This window comes from Pectinophora gossypiella, chromosome 20 (assembly GCF_024362695.1).
Source record: "Pectinophora gossypiella chromosome 20, ilPecGoss1.1, whole genome shotgun sequence".
NCBI lineage: Eukaryota > Metazoa > Arthropoda > Insecta > Lepidoptera > Gelechiidae > Pectinophora > Pectinophora gossypiella.
The window spans coordinates 4,998,080-5,018,860 of NC_065423.1; the positions used below are offsets into that span (position 1 = coordinate 4,998,080).

Sequence of the window (20,781 nt, forward strand, 5' to 3'; positions counted from 1 at the left end):
AAGCATTTGTCCAACAGTGGGATCAAGTAGGTTAGATAAGATAAAACGCCTATCAAAGAGGTTGGCCGTAATTTGAGCAAAGTGGAGGAGAGTGGAAGAATCAAAGGGAGACATTTGCCCAGCGGGTAGATAAGATAAAAGAGTAACTGATATATTTATTATTTATTGCACACAACCAGAAATAATAACAATAATTATAAACTCTTAAAACAGATGGAGGAGTCAGTCTTGTTCGTTAATAAAAGCACTTCACATATTAATGTTAACTACTTTAAAAAATGAAATTATATATATTAAGATAATTGTATCTATTAGGCAACTTCTGGGCGGGCTCTTTTCATTTTAGGCCTCGTCAATGTCTTCGGGTAAGTCTGAGGCCAAGAGCAAACCCATCAAAAGTAAAAAGAACATATTAATTGGGTATACACTCATATTTTTTGTTGAAATAGATTCCGATCCGGAAGATGTGCAGTTAGTTCAGCTCTATATTGAACAGAATTTAATTTCTCTTCGGTGTTTGCCTTCCAAGTCCAACCTACTTAGTGTCTTTTTGTTTATTTTAATTGTATAACCTCAGCTATGAAGGAGCGGAGTTTCCTGGCACAGGCATTACTATGCTTAATAGGAAACTCCAGCTACTAGTTCTAAATGTACACTATTGTTAATGCAAATATTTTTTTTTTTTTACCTATAAGTACGTCATATCCTATAGTTTCATTTCAAAGCTGCATTATCAATCTTGTTCTAGTATGACCTTGCTCAGGGAACGTTTCCTCGAATAGTGAAAGTCGGGAGTAATGTCCTACAACCATATAGATAAAGTTGTACTGGTGTACTGGATGGTAAACAAGTCCAGTGTCGAGGTGAGCGCCCTCCTCTCCTGGGGTTAGCGTCCTTCAAGCGATGCTACCCTGGTGCTTGTGCTCACTGTGTGGAATGTTGTATGACTCGTGATGACTGCGTAATGATAGATTTTGTTCCGATATTATGTGATTTAGATTGTTTATCTTATTTTTAAATAGGTTGCATCACGATACATAATTGTGTTGTAATTAAAACTCATAATAACGGGCTCTTACCGCGTTAAAACAGGGAGACAGACAGGGACAGGGGGGGGGGGGGGGGGGGGTGTCAGTTCGAGCATTTTAATTACCTATCTATGTACTTGCTGTTAGTGATGACCCTATACCTAAACTTTTGATACATAGTGTCATGTCATGCTTTTATTTGAATAAAAAAAAAAACATTTTCTGTAGCTTACCATTCATATCAATTATCTCCTTTTTCTTATCGTGTGGGTTGTGAGGTGGAATACCAACCTCATCCACCCTGGTGTCAGAGTTATTACTGAGCCGCCAAAGGCCTCTGACATGCTCAAGTAACGATTACATACTTACATCAGTAAGTAGTAACCGGGACTAACGGCTTTACGTGCCTTCCGAAGCACGGATCATCTTACTTTCGGACAATCAGGTGATCAGTCTGTAATGTCCTAACCAAACTAGGGATTATTTTCTTATATCGATTATGTTGTTATGAATTATAATTTTAGCTGTAGATTGTAGGTGCTTATAAACTTGGTTGTACGTGGTATTAATGTGTGTATGTCTGTTTGTCTGCAGGAGGATGTTGCGGGTCGATGCAGAAGCGCACCATCGTGGGCGGCTGGGCGTGGGCGTGGTGGCTGGTCACCGATGTCCAGCGGATCTCGCTCGAGGTAACATGAATGATCTTCACTTTGACTGTTCAAATATAGAACAGGAATCGTCATTACAGCGACTCAGTTAAATTACATGCATATACATATTAAATAGAGCTAAAATAATTAGTGATTAAAACCTACACAGCTTATTCACGCATGAAAGAGCGCTATTTTCTTGTAATCTATAGGTATTTTGTAGGTAAACATACGGTCACGAGCATTAATATGTATATATACACTTTGATACCATGTCACATTAACTTTTTTGACAAATTGAACTGTAAGTCTCACTAAATGTCAAATAAGAGTCCCAAATTCAATTGGGATAGTCCATTGCAAGATAACCCAAGTGCCTACCCACACTTCAACGACGTTTCTGTTAGACCAACGTGATAGCGTATCGCCGTCTATAATTATCGAACTGTGTTAGAAAAAACTGCAGCTCATGGTGCAAACCCATGCGAGCAAATTCGTTTGCAGGTAAATGAGGCTACTAAAATACTTGTAACAAAATATTTTGTGTATTTTCTTTAGCCTTCTTTCACTGTATTTTTTCCCCACAGGTTATGACGTTGAACCCGATGTGCGAATACGTAGAGACCGCCCAAGGTGTCCCGCTGACTGTGACGGGTGTCGCTCAGTGCAAAATAATGAACGAGGATGAACTACTCACAACCGCCTGCGAGCAATTCCTTGGCAAGACTGTGAAGGAGATCAAAATGACTGTCCTTCAAACCCTTGAGGGTCATTTGAGAGCTATTCTAGGTAAGTCATACATAAAGTTAAGTAAAATGAAAACCGTGCTTTTAATATTTCACCGCCATCTAGTATGCTGTAGGAGTACTATTTGTTGTAGCGCCATCTTTTATGCAGTAGAAATATTAATTGTTATAGCGCCATCTATTAAACAGTAGAAATACTAACTGAAATAGTGCCATCTATTGTACTGTTAGATGTACTATTTGGTAACGCCACCTAGTAAATCAGGCAGATACTATTTTAGTTGTAATATTTTTCGATAGATGGTGTGTGTAAAATAATACACTCAAAACAATTTTACTTAAACCTATCAACGGTCAATAAGATTTACTTCATAAATAATAATTGATTTTATTACATAAAATAAACATCCTATACGTCCCACTGCTATGTCAGGTGTCCCTAGGGAGTAGGTTTGGAACATACTCCATCACGCTACTGCACTGCTGGTTAGTGTCGTTCATAATGATAATATTTTTCACAGTTACTGAAAAATTCGTTACTAAAACAATATTAATTTAGACCACGAACACGATCAAGTGCCCATTACCCCGATATGCTCACCATAACACGCGTCACACTCGCAACATCAATCATTATAATGAGTTCGACAGCACATTATCACATGCTTACAACTGCCGCGGGCCATACTTCACGTCCTTGGAGACTCGGAAATCGGAACCACTCGGAAGTATAGAGTACAGAGCATTGGAACCCATATCGTCGTCGCTTCCGAGTTCTGTCATACAAATAGTTATATTGTATTCGGCTATTCGGCACTCGCTCGATAACAGAACTAGTGCCTATATATGGCCATCCTCGTAGTGAGGAGAGGAAAACATTGATCGCTTAACAATGGCCCCGATTCCTGTAGACACCTCCTAATTTTATTTTAAGTTATACCTGTCATTTTCTTATCCGCCGAAAAGGAGAGGGACGGATGATTGTCAACAAGTTAATTTTAAAACTAATGAATAACCCGGGTGAATAAAATAGGCATCTCGTTGGTATGCAATCCGTTTGACGTGCTGCCTACTTAACTCTATCGGGTTATTAGCCGATGTAAAATTTTTAGACGGTTGTTTGAGATTACTACTTAAAATTGACGTGTTCCATAAATTTAATGTCTGTCGATTACCCGTCCTTTTCTTTTTCAGCGGATAAGAAAATGACAGGTATAACTTAAAATAAAATTAGATGGCGTCTGCAGGAATTAGCACCAATGATCATGACATCATTTATTATTGCGTATGCCTAAAAAAAAATCCTGCGTGGATCATAATTAGGTATATCTAGCTTAAGCTCCCTCAACCAAGTTCTCCTCTGCCGCATCCGTCACACAATGTAGCCCGGCTATGCCACCTGGGAACCGATGCAGAGGGCACTCGTTCACTATGTGAGATAGGGTTTGATCCGGGTGACCACATTCACAGTATGACTCCTTTAAGCCCCATTTATGTAGGTGATGGTTCGACTTTCCGTGGTTAGTCCAACACCGGTTCATGTCATCATAACATTAGCTCACGACAATATCTCAATTGGGGTAGTCCACGTACGTCAGATCAACGTGTTAAACTATTTAATACTTTTATTATCTTTGCATATTGGTTACAATTTATATCTTTTTATTTTGTAAAATGAATACAAGTAAGTTTGTAACTTATTTATTTATGGTGAAACAAGAAACATTGAGAAGCTGTGTAGGTATACATGCAGGTGTCAAAATTTATAAAATTGTTTCAACACCATGTTCATGTCGGACGTACAGTATTACAAATAAGGTCATTATTAAGCATCAAGGAAATAAGTAAGTACCTAATAATTAGTCACATTATAAACATTTGTCAATTGTTGGTGTTTTATCATCTTTGTAGTTGTGGTTACAAACGAAGTGCGTGATTACTGGTTAACTGTAGATTAAGTGTAATTAATACCAGAGGCCATATTAAAGCAACTCATCTAAAAAGCACTTAATTTTATATGGCTGTTTAGATCCCAGTTTAATAATGTAATTAGATGGAGTTGTAAAAACCTTAGTTACCACTGGAGGTGGCCCTGTATCACTACTGATAACTCTTAATAGTGTCCTCAGCCTTGGTTGCGGGTTATTTCGGATATTCTCTAGTAATATTCTAGTTCTGTGCAATAAAGTATATTTGATTTGATTTGATTTGATTTAATATTTACCTTCCGACTAACATTGCTTTTTCACTGCATTCGATGCTTAAACAAAATTAAAACCGTTTATTGGCAAATATCCGACACAAACTTCCGGTACAAAATAATAGGTCTTCAGGTTTGCCTCTTCTTTTTTTTTGACGTGACTTACTGTAGATTTGCCGCAGATGGCATTAACTACTTGGCTGGACAAATGGGGAGCGCTGAAGGCTCTCACCTGGTACAACATTTAAGACAACAGGCCTGAGGGTGCCCAGTTGGCCTCTTCTTTGTAATGTCTCATAATCAAAGGTTTTTGATGTCTAATGTTTTATTATGACAAAGGTTGCCTGGAAGAGATTGTTACTTAGCAATAAGGCCGCCTAGTGTACTCTTCTATTTGTCTGTTGTTTGTAATTATATTTCTCAGCAGCTACAACTTCAGCGTGATAAGTTCACCTCACAGACTTGTATATTTAGCCACTTACGGTTTACAAAGTTCTACAGCGGAATTCGTGGTGCCGCGGGGTCATATTCCGGCTCGGGCTGTGAACCAGTGAATCTGACTCTCATGTTTGGGTTATAGGTTGTTTTCCAGGATTTGTGTCGGAATGGCAATGCGCTCGCCTAGATTCATGACAAATTATGAAATTCTGATTACTAAATAAAGATTAATCTAAAACTAACGAAAAACATTTTCTTTTTTCTATTTAACTTATTTACAGATTTTTCGGTGTAGCATTCTCCTAACTCTCCATGCTACTTTTTTTAGGGAAAAATAGGGCAGTGGTTTCCCTCTTTCTACACCGACAAGAGCGTGGCTCTTGTTTGTTTAGTGATGATTGATTAGTGATGACTGATTTTTTATCAATAAAAACGTAATAATTAGTCCGACATTTTATCACGTTTTTCTGTAACGTCACAGTATGCGTTTTCATAAAAATTCCATAGTAATTTCTTGTTTTGACGTTTATATAAACTGCCTATATACGTCCCACTGCTGGGCACAGGCCTCCCCTCAATCAACCGGAGGGGGTATGGAGCATACTCCACCACGCTGCTCCACTGCGGGTTGGTGGAGGTGTTTTTACGGGTACCTAATAGCCGGGACCAACGGCTTAACGTGCCCTACGAAGCACGGAATCATCTTACTTTTTCGGACAATCAGGTGATTCAAGCCTGAAAAGTCCTTAACAAACAAAGGACAGTCTCACAAAGTGATTTCGACAATGTCCCCATCGGGAATCGAACCCGGACCTCCAGATCGTGAGCTTAAACGCTCTAACCACTAGACCACGGAGGCTGTTTTGACGTTTAGTAAAAAGTAACTGATTTGACTACAAAGCGGCGAAGAGTGGAAGTATCTATGTACTATATTCCCAAGTATATGTATAGTGAATTGCCGGTATTCCCAAGAATACAGTAAGTATTAAAACACGGGTTACGTGACCAACTGTTCGGGTATATGACGCAAACATACTGTTATCAGTACGAAATTGTCCGTGAATTGTGCTAAATAACACGGTAATTCCGGGGCAGTTGGCCTTAAGGGAGAGATGGCCTAGTCCAAAAAATTCCATTAAATTTGACTAGATGTCGCTAGCGCTCATTTAGTTCGCTTTGAGTCGTGTGTGCAAACACCTGTACGCAAAAATATTGGCGAAAAAAAAACTAAAAGTAAGTAAAATCCTCTTTTTTTGTTTTACGTAATGTGAAAATGAATTAAAGAGTTGACGTTCTATGTTAAAGTTGTGCAGTATTTCCTAAAAAATCATGCTTTTTAATACTTTCGTGATGGTTCATGAGTCGTGCTAGATTATAACCTCAAAATAATATCAATATCACGCATATTTTGTCACGTGTCCGGTGTGGCCATCTCTCCCAGAAAATTAGGAGAGATGGCCATATTTTGTCAGGGTGTGATGGCCGTATTATTAATATACGTGATTGCATATTTTTTTTAACTAAGACCAATTTTTATCCATATTGTAGATGCCAAATAAATACAAGAGAAAAGCGGTAGCTATTAGAGGGAATTGGAGTGAAGAATCGTTAAAAGCTGCCATCATCGCTTTGAAAAATGCTGAAATGTCAGTTTATGCTGCTGCGAAAATGTACCAGATTCCAAGAAAAACTTTAGAAAGGCGTTTTAAACAGAATAACGACAAGAAAGGATCTATGGGTCCAAGCTCCTTATTTGGCAAAGAAAATGAAAATAAACTTGCAAACCATATCAAATCAATGCAAGCAAAAGGTTTTCCTTTAACGATTGATGATGTTAGAAAAATAGCTTATCAGCTAGCTGAACAGTTACATTTAAAACACAGGTTCAACAAGGAAACTGAAAAAGCAGGCTACGACTTTGTTAAATTATTTTTAGCAAGACATCCAGATATTACAATAAGAAAATCAGAAGGTGTTTCCTTAGCTCGATCAAATGCGATGAATAGACGGGAGGTAGATGCATACTTTAATCTCTTGGAAAATGTCCTGATGGTCGACGACGTAATGATGAAACCCAGTCACATATTTAATATGGACGAGACAGGACTACAATTAAATAACCGTCCAGATCATGTACTTGCTGCGAAAGGATCCAAGGCTGTGTCAACAGTTACATCAACAGAAAAGGGCGAAACGATTACTGTCATAGCATGCTGTAATGCTGAAGGTACATTTTTACCTCCAGCTTGTATTATGAAAGGTAAAAATAAAAAACCTGAGTTTGAAGATGGTATGCCTCCTGGATCAAAGGTTTTTATGTCCCCTAAGTCTGCATATATAACGTCAACTATATTTTTAGAATGGATGAAAACACACTTCGTCCAAAGGAAACCTGCAGGAAAAGTCCTTCTCTTGTTAGATGGCCACTCTACTCATTGTAATTCCGTTGAAATGTTAGAATACGCAGAACAAAATGACATAGTGTTGCTGTCAATGCCTAGTCATACATCTCACTATCTTCAGCCCTTGGATCGTGCTGTTTTTAAATCATTAAAAACCCATTTCTATGAACAATGTCGGCTGTGGCTGAAACAAAATTCTGGGCGTCGTATCACAAGACTGACATTTGGATCATTACTGAACAAAGCATGGGGAAAAGCAGCTTGTGCTGAGAATGCTATTGCAGGGTTCAAAGCGACAGGAGTTTGCCCATATAATCCAAGTGCAGTTCCTGATTATGCTTTTACACTAGAATCACCTCCACCAGCATCAACTACCGTCCAGGTTGCAAGCGGTACCATCACTTCTGTATCTCCAAATCATGAACGAGATGAAGTTGCAGGAGCTTCAGTAGGACCAGATCGTGAGCTTGTCACTGATAATGAGTCATCTTCTAGTGTAGAAGAACATCGAATGTTGAATGTAAGCCCGGAAATCTTACCAAAAAAAAAGACCAAGGAACGCTTTGATACAGACTGGTGTAAATATTGCGGCAATGCTTCCGTCGACTTCAGCTACTCCACGTAAAGAAAAATACGATAACATTCCAGATCTGACACCAACGCGAATTCTGAATGAAATATCTCCTGTACCTCAAAAACTAACAGAAGTACGCAAACGAGCTAAGCAAATTGGCACAATTTTGACATCAGCAGAACACATCAACATAAGAAAATGTAAAGAAAATACTAAAAATGTTAAAGAATTACAAATTGCTAAGAAGTTAAAAAGAGAAAACAAGACTGATTTAAAACTAAAGAAGACTGAAAATATTAAAAAAGAAAATAAGTCTAATAAAAAAGAAAAGAAGATTGAGAAGGAAACAATAAAGAAAAATGTTCCGAGAAAAAGAAAATCGTTACGAAGATTGTCTGATAGTAGCGACGATGATGAAGAACTAGTATTATGCGATGTTTCAGATGAAGAACGTGGAGGCGAAGAAAACATCTGTGTTGGCTGTGGCGAGAATTACTATGAAACACTTCTCGTCGAAGACTGGCTCCAGTGCAATATTTGTAAACTCTGGGTGCATGAAAATTGCACAGAGTTCGACGATATGTGCTCCAAATGTGGAAAAAAGATGAAACATGATCTCAAAAATAAGAGGTGCTTGGTAAAAAAGGAGTAAAGTAGGAATAACTGAGGGCCAACTTACCCTTACTGCTAAGGCCATCTCTCCCGGGCATTCTGGGTGAGATGGCCAATTGCGATTTTAATGTTATGTTAATTTTGAGAATGATTATATTTGAAGAGATACGTTTTTTGTTAAAAAACCTTTAGTATATTGTTCAAAGTTTAATTAAAATAATAAATTACAACTTACATCTGAGTAGTTTTGTTTCTATAAGACTTCTAAAAAACTATGGCCAACTACCCCTGACTTACCCTAAACTGCCTATATACGTCCCACTGCTGGGCACAGGCCTCCCCTCAATCAACCGGAGGGGGTATGGAGCATACTCCACCACGCTGCTCCACTGCGGGTTGGTGGAGGTGTTTTTACGGGTACCTAATAGCCGGGACCAACGGCTTAACGTGCCCTACGAAGCACGGAATCATCTTACTTTTTCGGACAATCAGGTGATTCAAGCCTGAAAAGTCCTTAACAAACAAAGGACAGTCTCACAAAGTGATTTCGACAATGTCCCCATCGGGAATCGAACCCGGACCTCCAGATCGTGAGCTTAACGCTCTAACCACTAGACCACGGAGGCTGTTTTGACGTTTAGTAAAAAGTAACTGATTTGACTACAAAGCGGCGAAGAGTGGAAGTATCTATGTACTATATTCCCAAGTATATGTATAGTGAATTGCCGGTATTCCCAAGAATACAGTAAGTATTAAAACACGGGTTACGTGACCAACTGTTCGGGTATATGACGCAAACATACTGTTATCAGTACGAAATTGTCCGTGAATTGTGCTAAATAACACGTCGATAACATTTTAAATCCATCAACATTAGAGTTGCTTTGTGTACTTGGTGATTTTGTGGGCTGGGAATGACTTCTAGCGAATACGAGAAAGGGCACCGCGAATAAAGACAAACACATTAACTTTTGTACTAGTCTGTACTCGGTAAATAAAATACACACATACACACATAAACTCACGCCTATTTCCCACCGGGCTAAGGGACATAACCCACCACCTCCCATGGTCCTACCAACCTTTCGGTCATACAGACCTAAGGACCGAATCACGAGTGATGCGAGTGGTACTTGCTCGGGGCTCTTTCCCACCCGCACTTCTTGACCCGCAGTAGAGCAGAGACTATAGAATTCCAATTGCTACGATCCTGACACACTTCTCTTGCTTCCTCCACATTCATCAATCGCTTCATACCCGCACGCCGTTTCAGAGTAGATCGTATTAAACCCTTTCTAAGGACATCTCCAACAACACACAAACACAAACATAGAAACACTATATAGTTGACTGTATACAAATATAGAAAACCGCCAACAGATTAAATTTTGATTATTAACAGTTGTACTCATAAAATATGTTCACCACGATCGCTGTAATACGCTAATAACATGATTTATGCAGGTCAAAGGGCTGACTGTATCACCTCTTGAAAACATAATAAAAACATAAACATAGCCAATCATAAGTTGACCTACTGTAGTAAGTATTAAGTATAAATAAATAGAAACTGGTTAATCTTGACCCTGCGCACGCGGCGGTCAACGGACAGATTGGTGCAATCTCGAAGGTGTGTCTGACCCTGAGTGACTCAGAGACGAGACACTGTAGCGTGATTGTGAGAGACGATTAAGGAAACTCTGTCTCTTCGATTTCGAAATGTTCCTTATCGGAAGACTTCTTTCACCCTAAGGTTGCCTGGCAGAAATTGCTATTTAGCAATAAGGCCGCCTATTGTTCTTATGTTTTTATTCGTATGTTTATGTCCTTTGTATATGTCGTTGTGCAATAAAGTATTATTGATTGATTGATTGATTGAAGACAAGTTGCGATAATTCGTTTATTTAATTCTAATTTTGAATATTTTGCTGCGGTCATCCAATCAAATATTGATTGATTATATCGGCTCTCGATTAAGCTGCTTTAACAAATAATCTATTAGACACTCACTCCATCTCCGCGTGTACCCTAGATTTTCTTTTGTAAACCTTTCTAGACCAATTCTCAACACACAATGTACACATACCGGGCAGGGCCAGATAGACAAATACGACAAAAACTAACAATAGGTATTACTAGGTAATTAACTAGTCATCTGTAGGAATCAAATAAACTAAAAACGGGCTTGGGATTCACATCAATATTTTCTATACAAGTATAAAGTCGTCAGATCGAATGCCCTTTTAAAATCCAATCCCCGTTGTTTATCTATTGTATGGAAATCTCGGCTTTAGGAGGTTATAGGTTCTAAATGCCTAATTTGAACATTATACAGGTAGGAAGGCAATTAGAGTCACGTTTTACCTATCTATTTTAGACTAAGGCCACCCTGTTCGCCTGCATAAGATCAGCGCGCTCGGAACTAGTCGACAACTTCCGACAGGAAACGTATATCGCTCGCATCTAACATGGACAATTCCAAATGACAACGTATTGTACAGTCATGAGCAATATAATGTACACTTTAGGACACTGTCGCAGTAACATATTTGACATTTAGTGTGACTTACAGTTCAATTTGTCAAAAAAGTAAATGTGACATGGCATCAAAGTGTATGTGATACTCGTATGTGGGTAACAAAAAAGTTGTATTATATTGTTAGAGCGAGACGAATAGGTAAATGAACCTGGAGGCTTAGTCACCGACGCTTCGACGACGACTGTACAATATGTGATATGTCCCCACCCGGGCATATCTCCGGACCGGGTTTTAAAAACTATGCAAATCATATTCAAAAAATTAATTTACCTACGTATTTTATCTGCCACTTAGTCAGTTCGTAATAACATAACAGTAAAAACCACGCTCTTATTTTTTTTCTCAAATGTATGTATTGTCAGCGAGGTAAATCCCAGGTGCTGAAACTAAAAATGTTAAGGAAAATGATGTCACCACAGGCCTACAGGTGGCACCGTGAGTCAGAGGCAGTCGGAGGGTGTCCCCGCTTGGTAATTTCACTATCTCGGGCACAAGGCACCTGCTTTACATACGCGATGTGACGTAGGCTTGCGTAATTGATAAGTACTACGGAGTACTTGTAGTACCACTAGTACAAGACACGTTATCGCATTGTATTTTTAACTATACTCGCTCCTTGTTCGAGACGACGTAGACTACACTGTTAACCGTCTCGAACAAGGAGCTTCGTCTAATAGAGATAGAACTTCACTTAGAGGTAAGTTCGTTTAATCTCTTAAATATAAATAAGTGGTAAGCACAGGAACAAGCGATATAAAGGTTAAAGAACGGTAACTCTCCGCCCCGTAGCAATGTATCGGGCGCTGCGTTAGATTTACCTCACCCCCTCTAGGTCTTACTTTAGTCTAAATGGCCGTAAGCCGCTAAGGAGTAAGGGGGAGGGGCAGCGACCTGTCTGTCTCGCTCGCACTTACGCGATAAGGCGGTGAGAAATGCGGAATGAGATTTGTGTCGAGTATCCGAGGTATGGTACAGCGACAGGTTACCATCCCACTGTTTGTAATGGGATGTTCCACGCGACATATTCCGTTAGTCGACATTTAGTACAAGTACGAGATAATAAGCGTGAGACATTGCTATTGTTTCTTCGTTTCTTATCTTAAACCATTGAATTTTTGTGACATTTTGATAATGTGACATTTTGCGAATGGGATATTATACATCTAAACCGTCTACTAAACCGGAATAATCGAACTCTCTGACTTCCTTTCATTACAATAACATGGATGTAACCACTAAAGATACCACAAGTACGTAAAGGTACCATTCTTGTACTGTCCACGGTCAGCACGTGGTACCACGTACAATATTTGGAACTTTCTACGTCATGAGTCACGGACCACTGTGTAACGGTAAGGGCCGCCGGCCGTTTTGAAATAGGACAAAAGGGCTTACGTGTTTGATACTCGAGTAGAATTTCAATTGTCAATCTATTAAAAAAGTCGTGATTTATAAAAAATAAAAGACTGTCTTGATTATACGTAAATCTTCTTTATTACATTTATTACTCTGCATTTTTTGCTGCTTATGTTTTTCGAAGAGTCTGTTTGGATTTAATATCGCGTGTTTTTTTGAGAACACTAGATACTTTTTATATTTCGCATAGGAAATTTTAACGTCGCTATACCGGATGATAAGAACACTCTTTTTTTCAGTACCTATTATTATTTAACTATCGACATCCATAAAATTTGATAACATTTTCACCGTTATACACCCAGAGCGATAACAGATCACCAGTCAAATGTTTTGCGAAATCTTTGCAAAAAAAACTGTAGGTATTGCTACACATTTTTTTGCTGTCGCTACTTCGCGAGACGACGTGCATGGGGTCACGTAGGCACATCCAGGGCAATAGCCTGTAATTACAGGCACATATGCAACCAAGTGCAGTTGCAGGCCTCCCTATACGACCAGGCTTTAACTACCCTATATTGAAACAGGTCGGGTTATACCACCTGTTAAAATAAATGCTGAATAAACTCGAATGAACGGTCTATCCGTACATTTTTATTATACTAAAGCTCTGTACATAGTGTGTATAGTGTCTCTTATAAAGTGTTTCCGTCCATTAAGAGAACTATTAACCTTTCAATTACTTCTTTATATTCCGAGTGAAAATTTATAATTGCTTTTCAAAGAAAGTGGGTTAGTAAAGTCTTAAAAACTGCCATTTATCATAGCTTCCACGTAATTAATTTATTTAAAAATGAATCGATTCTGATTACCTGGCAGTATCTGAGTATCTACGTATATTAAATTATTTTAAACGTTAACCGCAATGCGCGATGCCGCAAGGGAAATATTTGCATTCTTCATTCACTTCTTTGAGCAAGAAATATTGAAAATGCTTAATAAGTACCTACTACAAAATAATTACAGAGTCAGATATCAACGTATTAGGTAAACTTTTAACACATATCTACGTGTAAATGGTTAGCGACACCTTAATGTGGCTTTCAAGATAAGCCAAAAAAAACCAGACTTTAAAAAAAACTATATACGGTATATTTGATTGATTGATTATACAACAGTAAACTACGTATATTGAAAAACTGTATAACAGAGGGAGGTTTGTGCCCTGCAGTGGGACGTATGTTATAAAGGCTATTTATGAGATATATTTAAAAACTGTCTGTGTACATAACCGTTTCGTTTGAAATCTGTAAAAACAAGAAACGCTCAGTACTGTTTATTCTAGACAAATATTTGCACAAACCGACAACGGATATTATTTATTGTAATACCGCATTCCAGGTCTCTTGGCTTTGCAAATTTTAATTATAGAATTTTGAGGAAATATAGCCCTCTGTTTTTACGTAGTTGCGGAATACGGAACAAGTTACAAAATTAATGATAATAGTATACAAAATACTGTACTGCATATTTTTTAAGCCGCAGAAGTAATTTCAATGCAGCTTTCAGTATTATGTACTCAGTTTTATGTAGGTGCAATTAGCAACTAAACAGCCTCATTATAGGTAAAATAACCTTGTCATGAATATTATAAAAGTATGAAAATTATGCGAATTGATAGCGGATACTTACGTCAATAAACACATTTAACGAATGCGTTTACAAAGTAGGTATTAACTGTAAACCGATGTATGTAGTGTGTTATGTAAAAGATGAATAATTAATTATGATGTAATTAATTATTATATAAATAATTAGTTATACTATTATTTATTATAGAAATTAATTCATATTTATTTGAATGCCTGTAGGACTCTAATTATTTACCTATTTGTTGTACAAACGGTAAGTTAACTAGAGTTAACTAATAGTAGAGTTTTGCTTAGGTAAATATTTGTTTTTGTTCATTGGTGAGAGTTGTCCAAAATCGAAGAATAAATAGACCTAGCTCTCATTTCCGGGAAAAGACATTTACATGAGTTTTTGTTTAATATACAGGGTTTTAGTGACACCGTAACAAATACTGAGGGGTATGGTTTAGACCGTGATTCTGAGAAATCAAGTCGATTTTCCTGTTGGAAAAATCATGAAAATTTTAGTATTTTTTTAAAATGATTTTCACTTGATATCAAAATTAGAATAATGGTCTGAATCATCCCTCAAAGTTTTCGTTACGATGCCACTTAACCCTGTATATTATTCTTAGATATTTTGACGCATTCAAAGGCTTTGTTAGTCCGCTTTATTTTATCTACAGTCGTCACAAACCAGAGGAAATTATCTGTATTATGATTGTATAAGTATAAGTAAAAATAAATTGCATATTGTCAAGTATATGGTTGCAAGCTCATTTAGAAAGATTAGAGCAAACTTCTCAAAGTTAGATGGGTATTATTGCCTTCGATCAACCCAACCATCGCAATTTCGATCAACTAGATTACGTGTCACTATTAACGAACCAAAACATCTCAAAAACATCCAGTTTTATGATTGTTGATCAAAGGGTACCTATTGCGCGTCTAATGACGCAAAATAATATCCTATGCGCAAGGCGACTTTTTATATCTATTTTTATCCTTCTTACGCATTTATGTAAATATTTATTAGGTGCGTATTATTTTTTTGTAAAACTGTCGAGATACGTCATTATTATCGACGCTCTTGAGGACTCTTTGTAACTTTAGGAACTACTTATTGGATCCAATATAAACGGTAACGCTTTAAGGGACGTAAAAATTCAATTAATCTGGTGGCATATGCGACAATGAAAATTATGTCGAACGAAGAATTTAGAATTTAGATCAACTGATTACTTAAAATTAATATTTTTGTATGCAAACAAATACTTAGAACGGTAAAAAATATATAAGTATCCTTTCTCTTTTCTCCTAGTTTGTCGAATTTATTGTACGTTGTAAACGGTACTTATTTTTGTTAAATAATTAAATTAAAAAATAAAGTTGTTCAGTGAAGGACTTCTGTGGAAGACTAGTCTAGAGCTTGATACGAATGAATTTCGCTGTTGATAAAACGTTAGATATTTTCAGCAAGGCCAACAAAGTACCGGTGAACAAAGCAAGTTGCATTAGATAGTTTAGATATAACAATGGATTGCACCGAAATTGCATCATTTAAAAAACGAATAGTTGGGAAAATAACGCGGAGTTAGCTCGCGCGGGGGACGGGGGAAACCTCCGGTTTATATTGTAAAGGTCTCGCCGAACGCGCCACTCGCAAGTAAACTACGCTACTCGTAGCTCTTCAATCAATTCGAAAGCGATACGCGATTGATCGAGTTCATTTGGCTGAATGAACTTTAGCTTTGTGCAAGATTTCCCGCCAATCGAATTGCAATAAATTGATGTTTGACAAACGGTTATCGTTTTTATTACTATTAAAATTGTTTTTTTTTTTTGTTTTCGCGCGCTCTAGTGGTTGTAGAACGTAAATGTGTAGTGCTGGGATGAACATTTTGTTTACTGCAGTGAAGTGCTGTTACGTTCCGTTGCAACAAGTTTTATTTTGAAGGCAGCGCCATGTCTCTTTTGTGGATGAGCGCTTTCAACCTAGGATTAACTGTTGGCGCAACTTATGCAGTGGTTAAAGGGTAAGGAGTTATTTTTTCTAGCTTTTAAGTCTGGCGGTATTCTTATAAGTCATGTTAATCTTCTAGCTGTTAAAAGGAACGGATTTTTAATAACCGTTTATAATGTAACTCTGAAAAAAGTTCAAATGTAATGTAGGACTGAGTATAGTTATTTTCCTATGCCTTAGTTTTCTGTCATGAAACTAAAAAAAGACAAATGTGTAATATAATTAAAACACATAATAACGGGTTCGTACCGCGTTTAAAGTAGGAATATGAGACTCCCGATATTTCGACACTGTTGCAAGTATCATGATCACGGGATGACTGATGAGATTGGAGTGGAGTAGGTAGATCCATAATTTTCTACGGGCAGACATATCTGTCTACCCTCTTGTCATGTGGAATTCAGTGGTAGGTGTTGTAAAAAGCTTAGAACGGCCTAATGTGGTGACAAAACGTGAGGACACAGTGAGTGAGGTTTGTCGTAGTGAGTTTGGTGCGAGTTCAGATGGTTCCGAACATTCCGATATCAAATACATAAACAAGCGGCAAAGAAAGAGGGTAGACAGATATGTCTGCCCGTAGAAAATTATGGATCTACCTACTCCACTCCAATCTCATGAGTCATCCCATGATCATGGCACTTGCAACAGTGTCGAAATATCGGGAGTCTCATATTCCTACTTTAAACGCGGTAAGAACCCGTTATTATGTATTTTAATTATGATAATAACCGCGTAAACTTAAAACAATGTGTAATATAGTATACAGGTAGTACTATACACGATCACCATACATATCTACCATAAGATACGATACCACTCACCCGCCACCTATCACGTTGGTCCAACAAAAGCTCGGTGAAACGCCCGCATAGTTCCTTATCCACTGACCGTAATCTGTCTAGCCCAATTGGGAATATAGGCTTATGTTTTATTAAATAAAGGTAAACATACATCTGCAGTAGGTACCTACGCATATCTAAGTAAGTACGTACATACGTAATAGTAATTACCTATTACTATAAAATTAATTATTCATTGTGACAGGCGCGCTATATTATTGTATAGGGACTATGAGTACGCATTTCACTGTGTAACAGGCCCCCTGAGTGTCAACAAGTGAGGCGTTTGTTGATATGGAATTCGTTTTAATTATACATACACTAAGTAGATAATCTACAGTAACACCACACTAATTATGTTTATAACGAACTTGTTTCAATTTATGTGCTGTGTATTTTATTATCACAATCAGTCCTTTATCTATATGCGTAATGCAGTCAACGCTATATAAAAAAATCATTATACATGCCTTGCTGTTACGCTAATGGTACCTAATAAGTTATAACTTAAATAACAAGGGCTTAAATTGCGGCATTACTTTATACTAGTTTACAAGATACAGTTAACTTTCTTAGTTAACCCAAGTCTTAAGTTTGTAGGTTATCTAGTTAACCCTAAGGCCAGGCGCGCACTACGAGTTTTTCGCCGCGCGACAGAAAAGAGCAGCGGCATAATGTCGCACTGTAATACTGTGCCGGCTCTGCCGTCAAGTGCGCGCAATACAATTTAAAATTTTAAAACTGTTTCGTACAGAATTACAGTGCGACATTATGCCGCTGCTTTTTTCTGCCGCGCGGCGAAAAACTCGTAGTGCGCGCCTGCCCTAATTATCCTGTATTCTGTGCTGTAACTTTGAATTTTCTACGTAATATTATAACTTCCACACTAATGGACTAACTTGCATAATAATTGTTATTATCATAATTGATATAACTATGTTTTTGTTTGTATAGCAAATAATAAATATAGCAAATTACGTTTTTTGTCTGGGAAAGAAAATTTAAGTTGTTCCTTATTCAAAATATATTTACATACTTAATTTCTCGAAATACAGAAAAAAAATTTGAACTTTTTTAATATCAGTTGATAATTCAAATAAATCAAAATAACAATAAATAAAATGTAATGAATGATTATTTATAATGAAATAACGACCTATTTATATTTTTACGGTGTGATTTGGAATTAAAACCTTTTCGCAAACGCAAACATTCTATGCACTTTTTAGATTAAGTGTTAACATCTCAATTTTGAAATGTGTATGACATTTTAGTATTTCCATTACACGCTAGAAACCATCCATAATACCGTACACATACCTATTTACCTACTGGTTTGACTACTTTCAACAAAAAAATGTTTGTTAAACATTTCGGTGTCCCTGAAGACTAACTATGTCCATCAACTGTCACGCTACTCGACTGTGAACTTGACTCTTATCGCTTTAACAAAGGCAGGCTTTTCCTTTGGGACATAATTTTTATAGGACTATAACCCAAACATTAAATACACTTACAATAAGTGCAAGAGAGAGATGGAGTTAGTTTTAGTCCTGTTCAGTTAAATTTGTGGCTCGAATCGTCACCATTGTCACACCCCGGACAGTTCATACAAAACACCTTGTTTTACACAGACACTACACATTGCCGTTATCGTATATGCGTATCTGTGTGTGTGACGTCTGACGCCGTCATAGAATAAGGAATAATACTACGTCATCATCAGCCCATTAACGTCCCCACTGCTGGGGCACGGGCCTTCCCTATGGATGAACAGGGAGAACTGGCCTTAAACCATCACGCGGGCCCACTGCGGATTGATGGTTATTAACGACTGCTAATGCAGCCGGGACCAACGGCTTAACGTGCCTTCCGAAGCACGGAGGAGCTCGAGATGAAAACTTTTTTTTGTGGTCACCCATCCTATGACCGGCCATTGCGAAAGTTGCTTAACTTCAACAATCGCAGATCGAGCGCGTTTACCGCTGCGCCACTGAGCTCCTAAATCAAATACTACGTATAGAATGGCAACTCTCCGCTCCCCACCAGCGTCTGAGCTAGGTTTACCTCACCCCCCCTCGAGCATAGTTTAGACTAGAATAGTATGGCGTCAGACGGCACACAAACAGATGCGAGTGTACGATAACGTCAATGTGTGGTGTCTGTGTAAAACAAGGTTGTTTGTATGAAGTGTCCGGGGTGTGACGCCGTCTGAGGTAAACCTAGCTCAGTCGCTGGGAGCGGAGAGTTGCCGTTCTACACGTAGTATTACTCCTTATTCTATGTCATTGTTTAGGTAAAATACCTTTCTTCACGGAGTATTGTTAGCTTGTTACACAGGAAGAATATTCTAGTCCAATCTAGACCACGCTTTTCATCACGTTACATTGTGTACCGCGTATTGTTTCAGAAGTAACAACGGCTGCGTTCAATATAAACGAACTATTGAACGAAACATCCCATATTGCGAAATGAAAACTAATAGTGAAAATAACCTAGGTCGAATTTAATGATCTGCGGTTTACAGTTTAAAGTTTTAAACAAATCGGGACATAAACCATGCAAATTAACTCGGGTTGCGGAATATTTCAACGAATGATATCGCGGTTCGATTCTATCACCAACAATTTCCTGGTAGCTAATCAATGGTAGACTATGTTCCATATTCAATGCTATGGAATATAGTCTACCATCTCCATAGAGCAGAGGCTTTGTATGTATCGAGGCGGTAAATGTGATGTGTTAGGTACTTAGGTACGGTCACGAGTCTAATATGTATGCACTTTGATACAATGTCACATTAACTTTTTTGACAAATTGACCCGTAAGTCTCATTAAATGTCAAATATATTAGTGCGACAGGGTTCTAAACTGGGTATATGATATTGCTCATGACTGTACTGGCTGTTGTATAATTTATGGTTTTATTATTTGAATTTGTTGATTGATTATTTTAGAAGAGAAATGTCGGTTATTTTCCGGCAGATATTTGACTGTCGAGCTAGATATACACAACATAATACGTATATACGTTACAACAACAACATATAACAACATATTCATATGTTGTTGTTTCAAAGAAGAAAAGATACAACAACATCTTTTCTTCTTTTCTTCTTTGAAGGTCCTTCTGGTTTTCGGAGATAGTTTTGAACCTTTCGTTTGTTTAGATTTTCTCTCTTTTATTGCAACATAAACTTTACTGATTACTACACTTAAATTGTTCGGTATCCTCTGAGTGACTCGGGCATTCTTTACACATCAGGTTTACCCCCCCCCACACACACTATAGTATCCAGTTTTTTATGACGTGACATATTGTAGATTTAACTACTTGGCCAGACAAATGGAAAGAGACAGTGAGGAGTGAGCGAGAGAGAAGAAAGGATTGCGGAATGTCAGGTAGCATTATAGGTATTAAACTGCTACATTGACAGTTGGTGGAAGCAAATTATTATTGTAATCTGGCTTTAGTTCTTAGTAGAACTTTCACAAAGGGGTTATAAGGCCACACCGACGCAATTTATTTAAAAAAGCAATGTTGCATTTTGACATTTGCGCATATAAGAGTAAGTGCGCAATGCACGCAAATGTCAAATAGCAATATTGCTTTCTTAGATGAATTGCAACTATGTGGCGTGTTTAGACCCCCGGCTTAGAACGTGACTTTAGCTTAGATACCTACATATTATATGGAATAGACTATGTTGAAAGCTCTACTTGCTCAAGTAGGTACCTATCTA

General features: G+C 37.7%; 1 protein-coding gene across 3 annotated transcripts in view; it reads left to right on the plus strand.

Moving 5' to 3' along the window:
* The window catches only part of LOC126376112 (flotillin-2), a 313,335-nt gene that overhangs the window by 252,858 nt on the left and 39,696 nt on the right, over positions 1–20,781 (plus strand). For 2 of the 3 annotated variants that reach the window (XM_050023278.1, XM_050023277.1), the window contains exons 2-3: positions 1,623–1,717; positions 2,266–2,467. In XM_050023278.1, the coding sequence (XP_049879235.1) occupies positions 1,623–1,717; positions 2,266–2,467 (297 nt within the window). Of the gene's footprint in view, positions 1–1,622; positions 1,718–2,265; positions 2,468–15,847; positions 16,213–20,781 lie in introns of those variants that run through there. The other variant, XM_050023279.1, reaches the window with a different exon arrangement.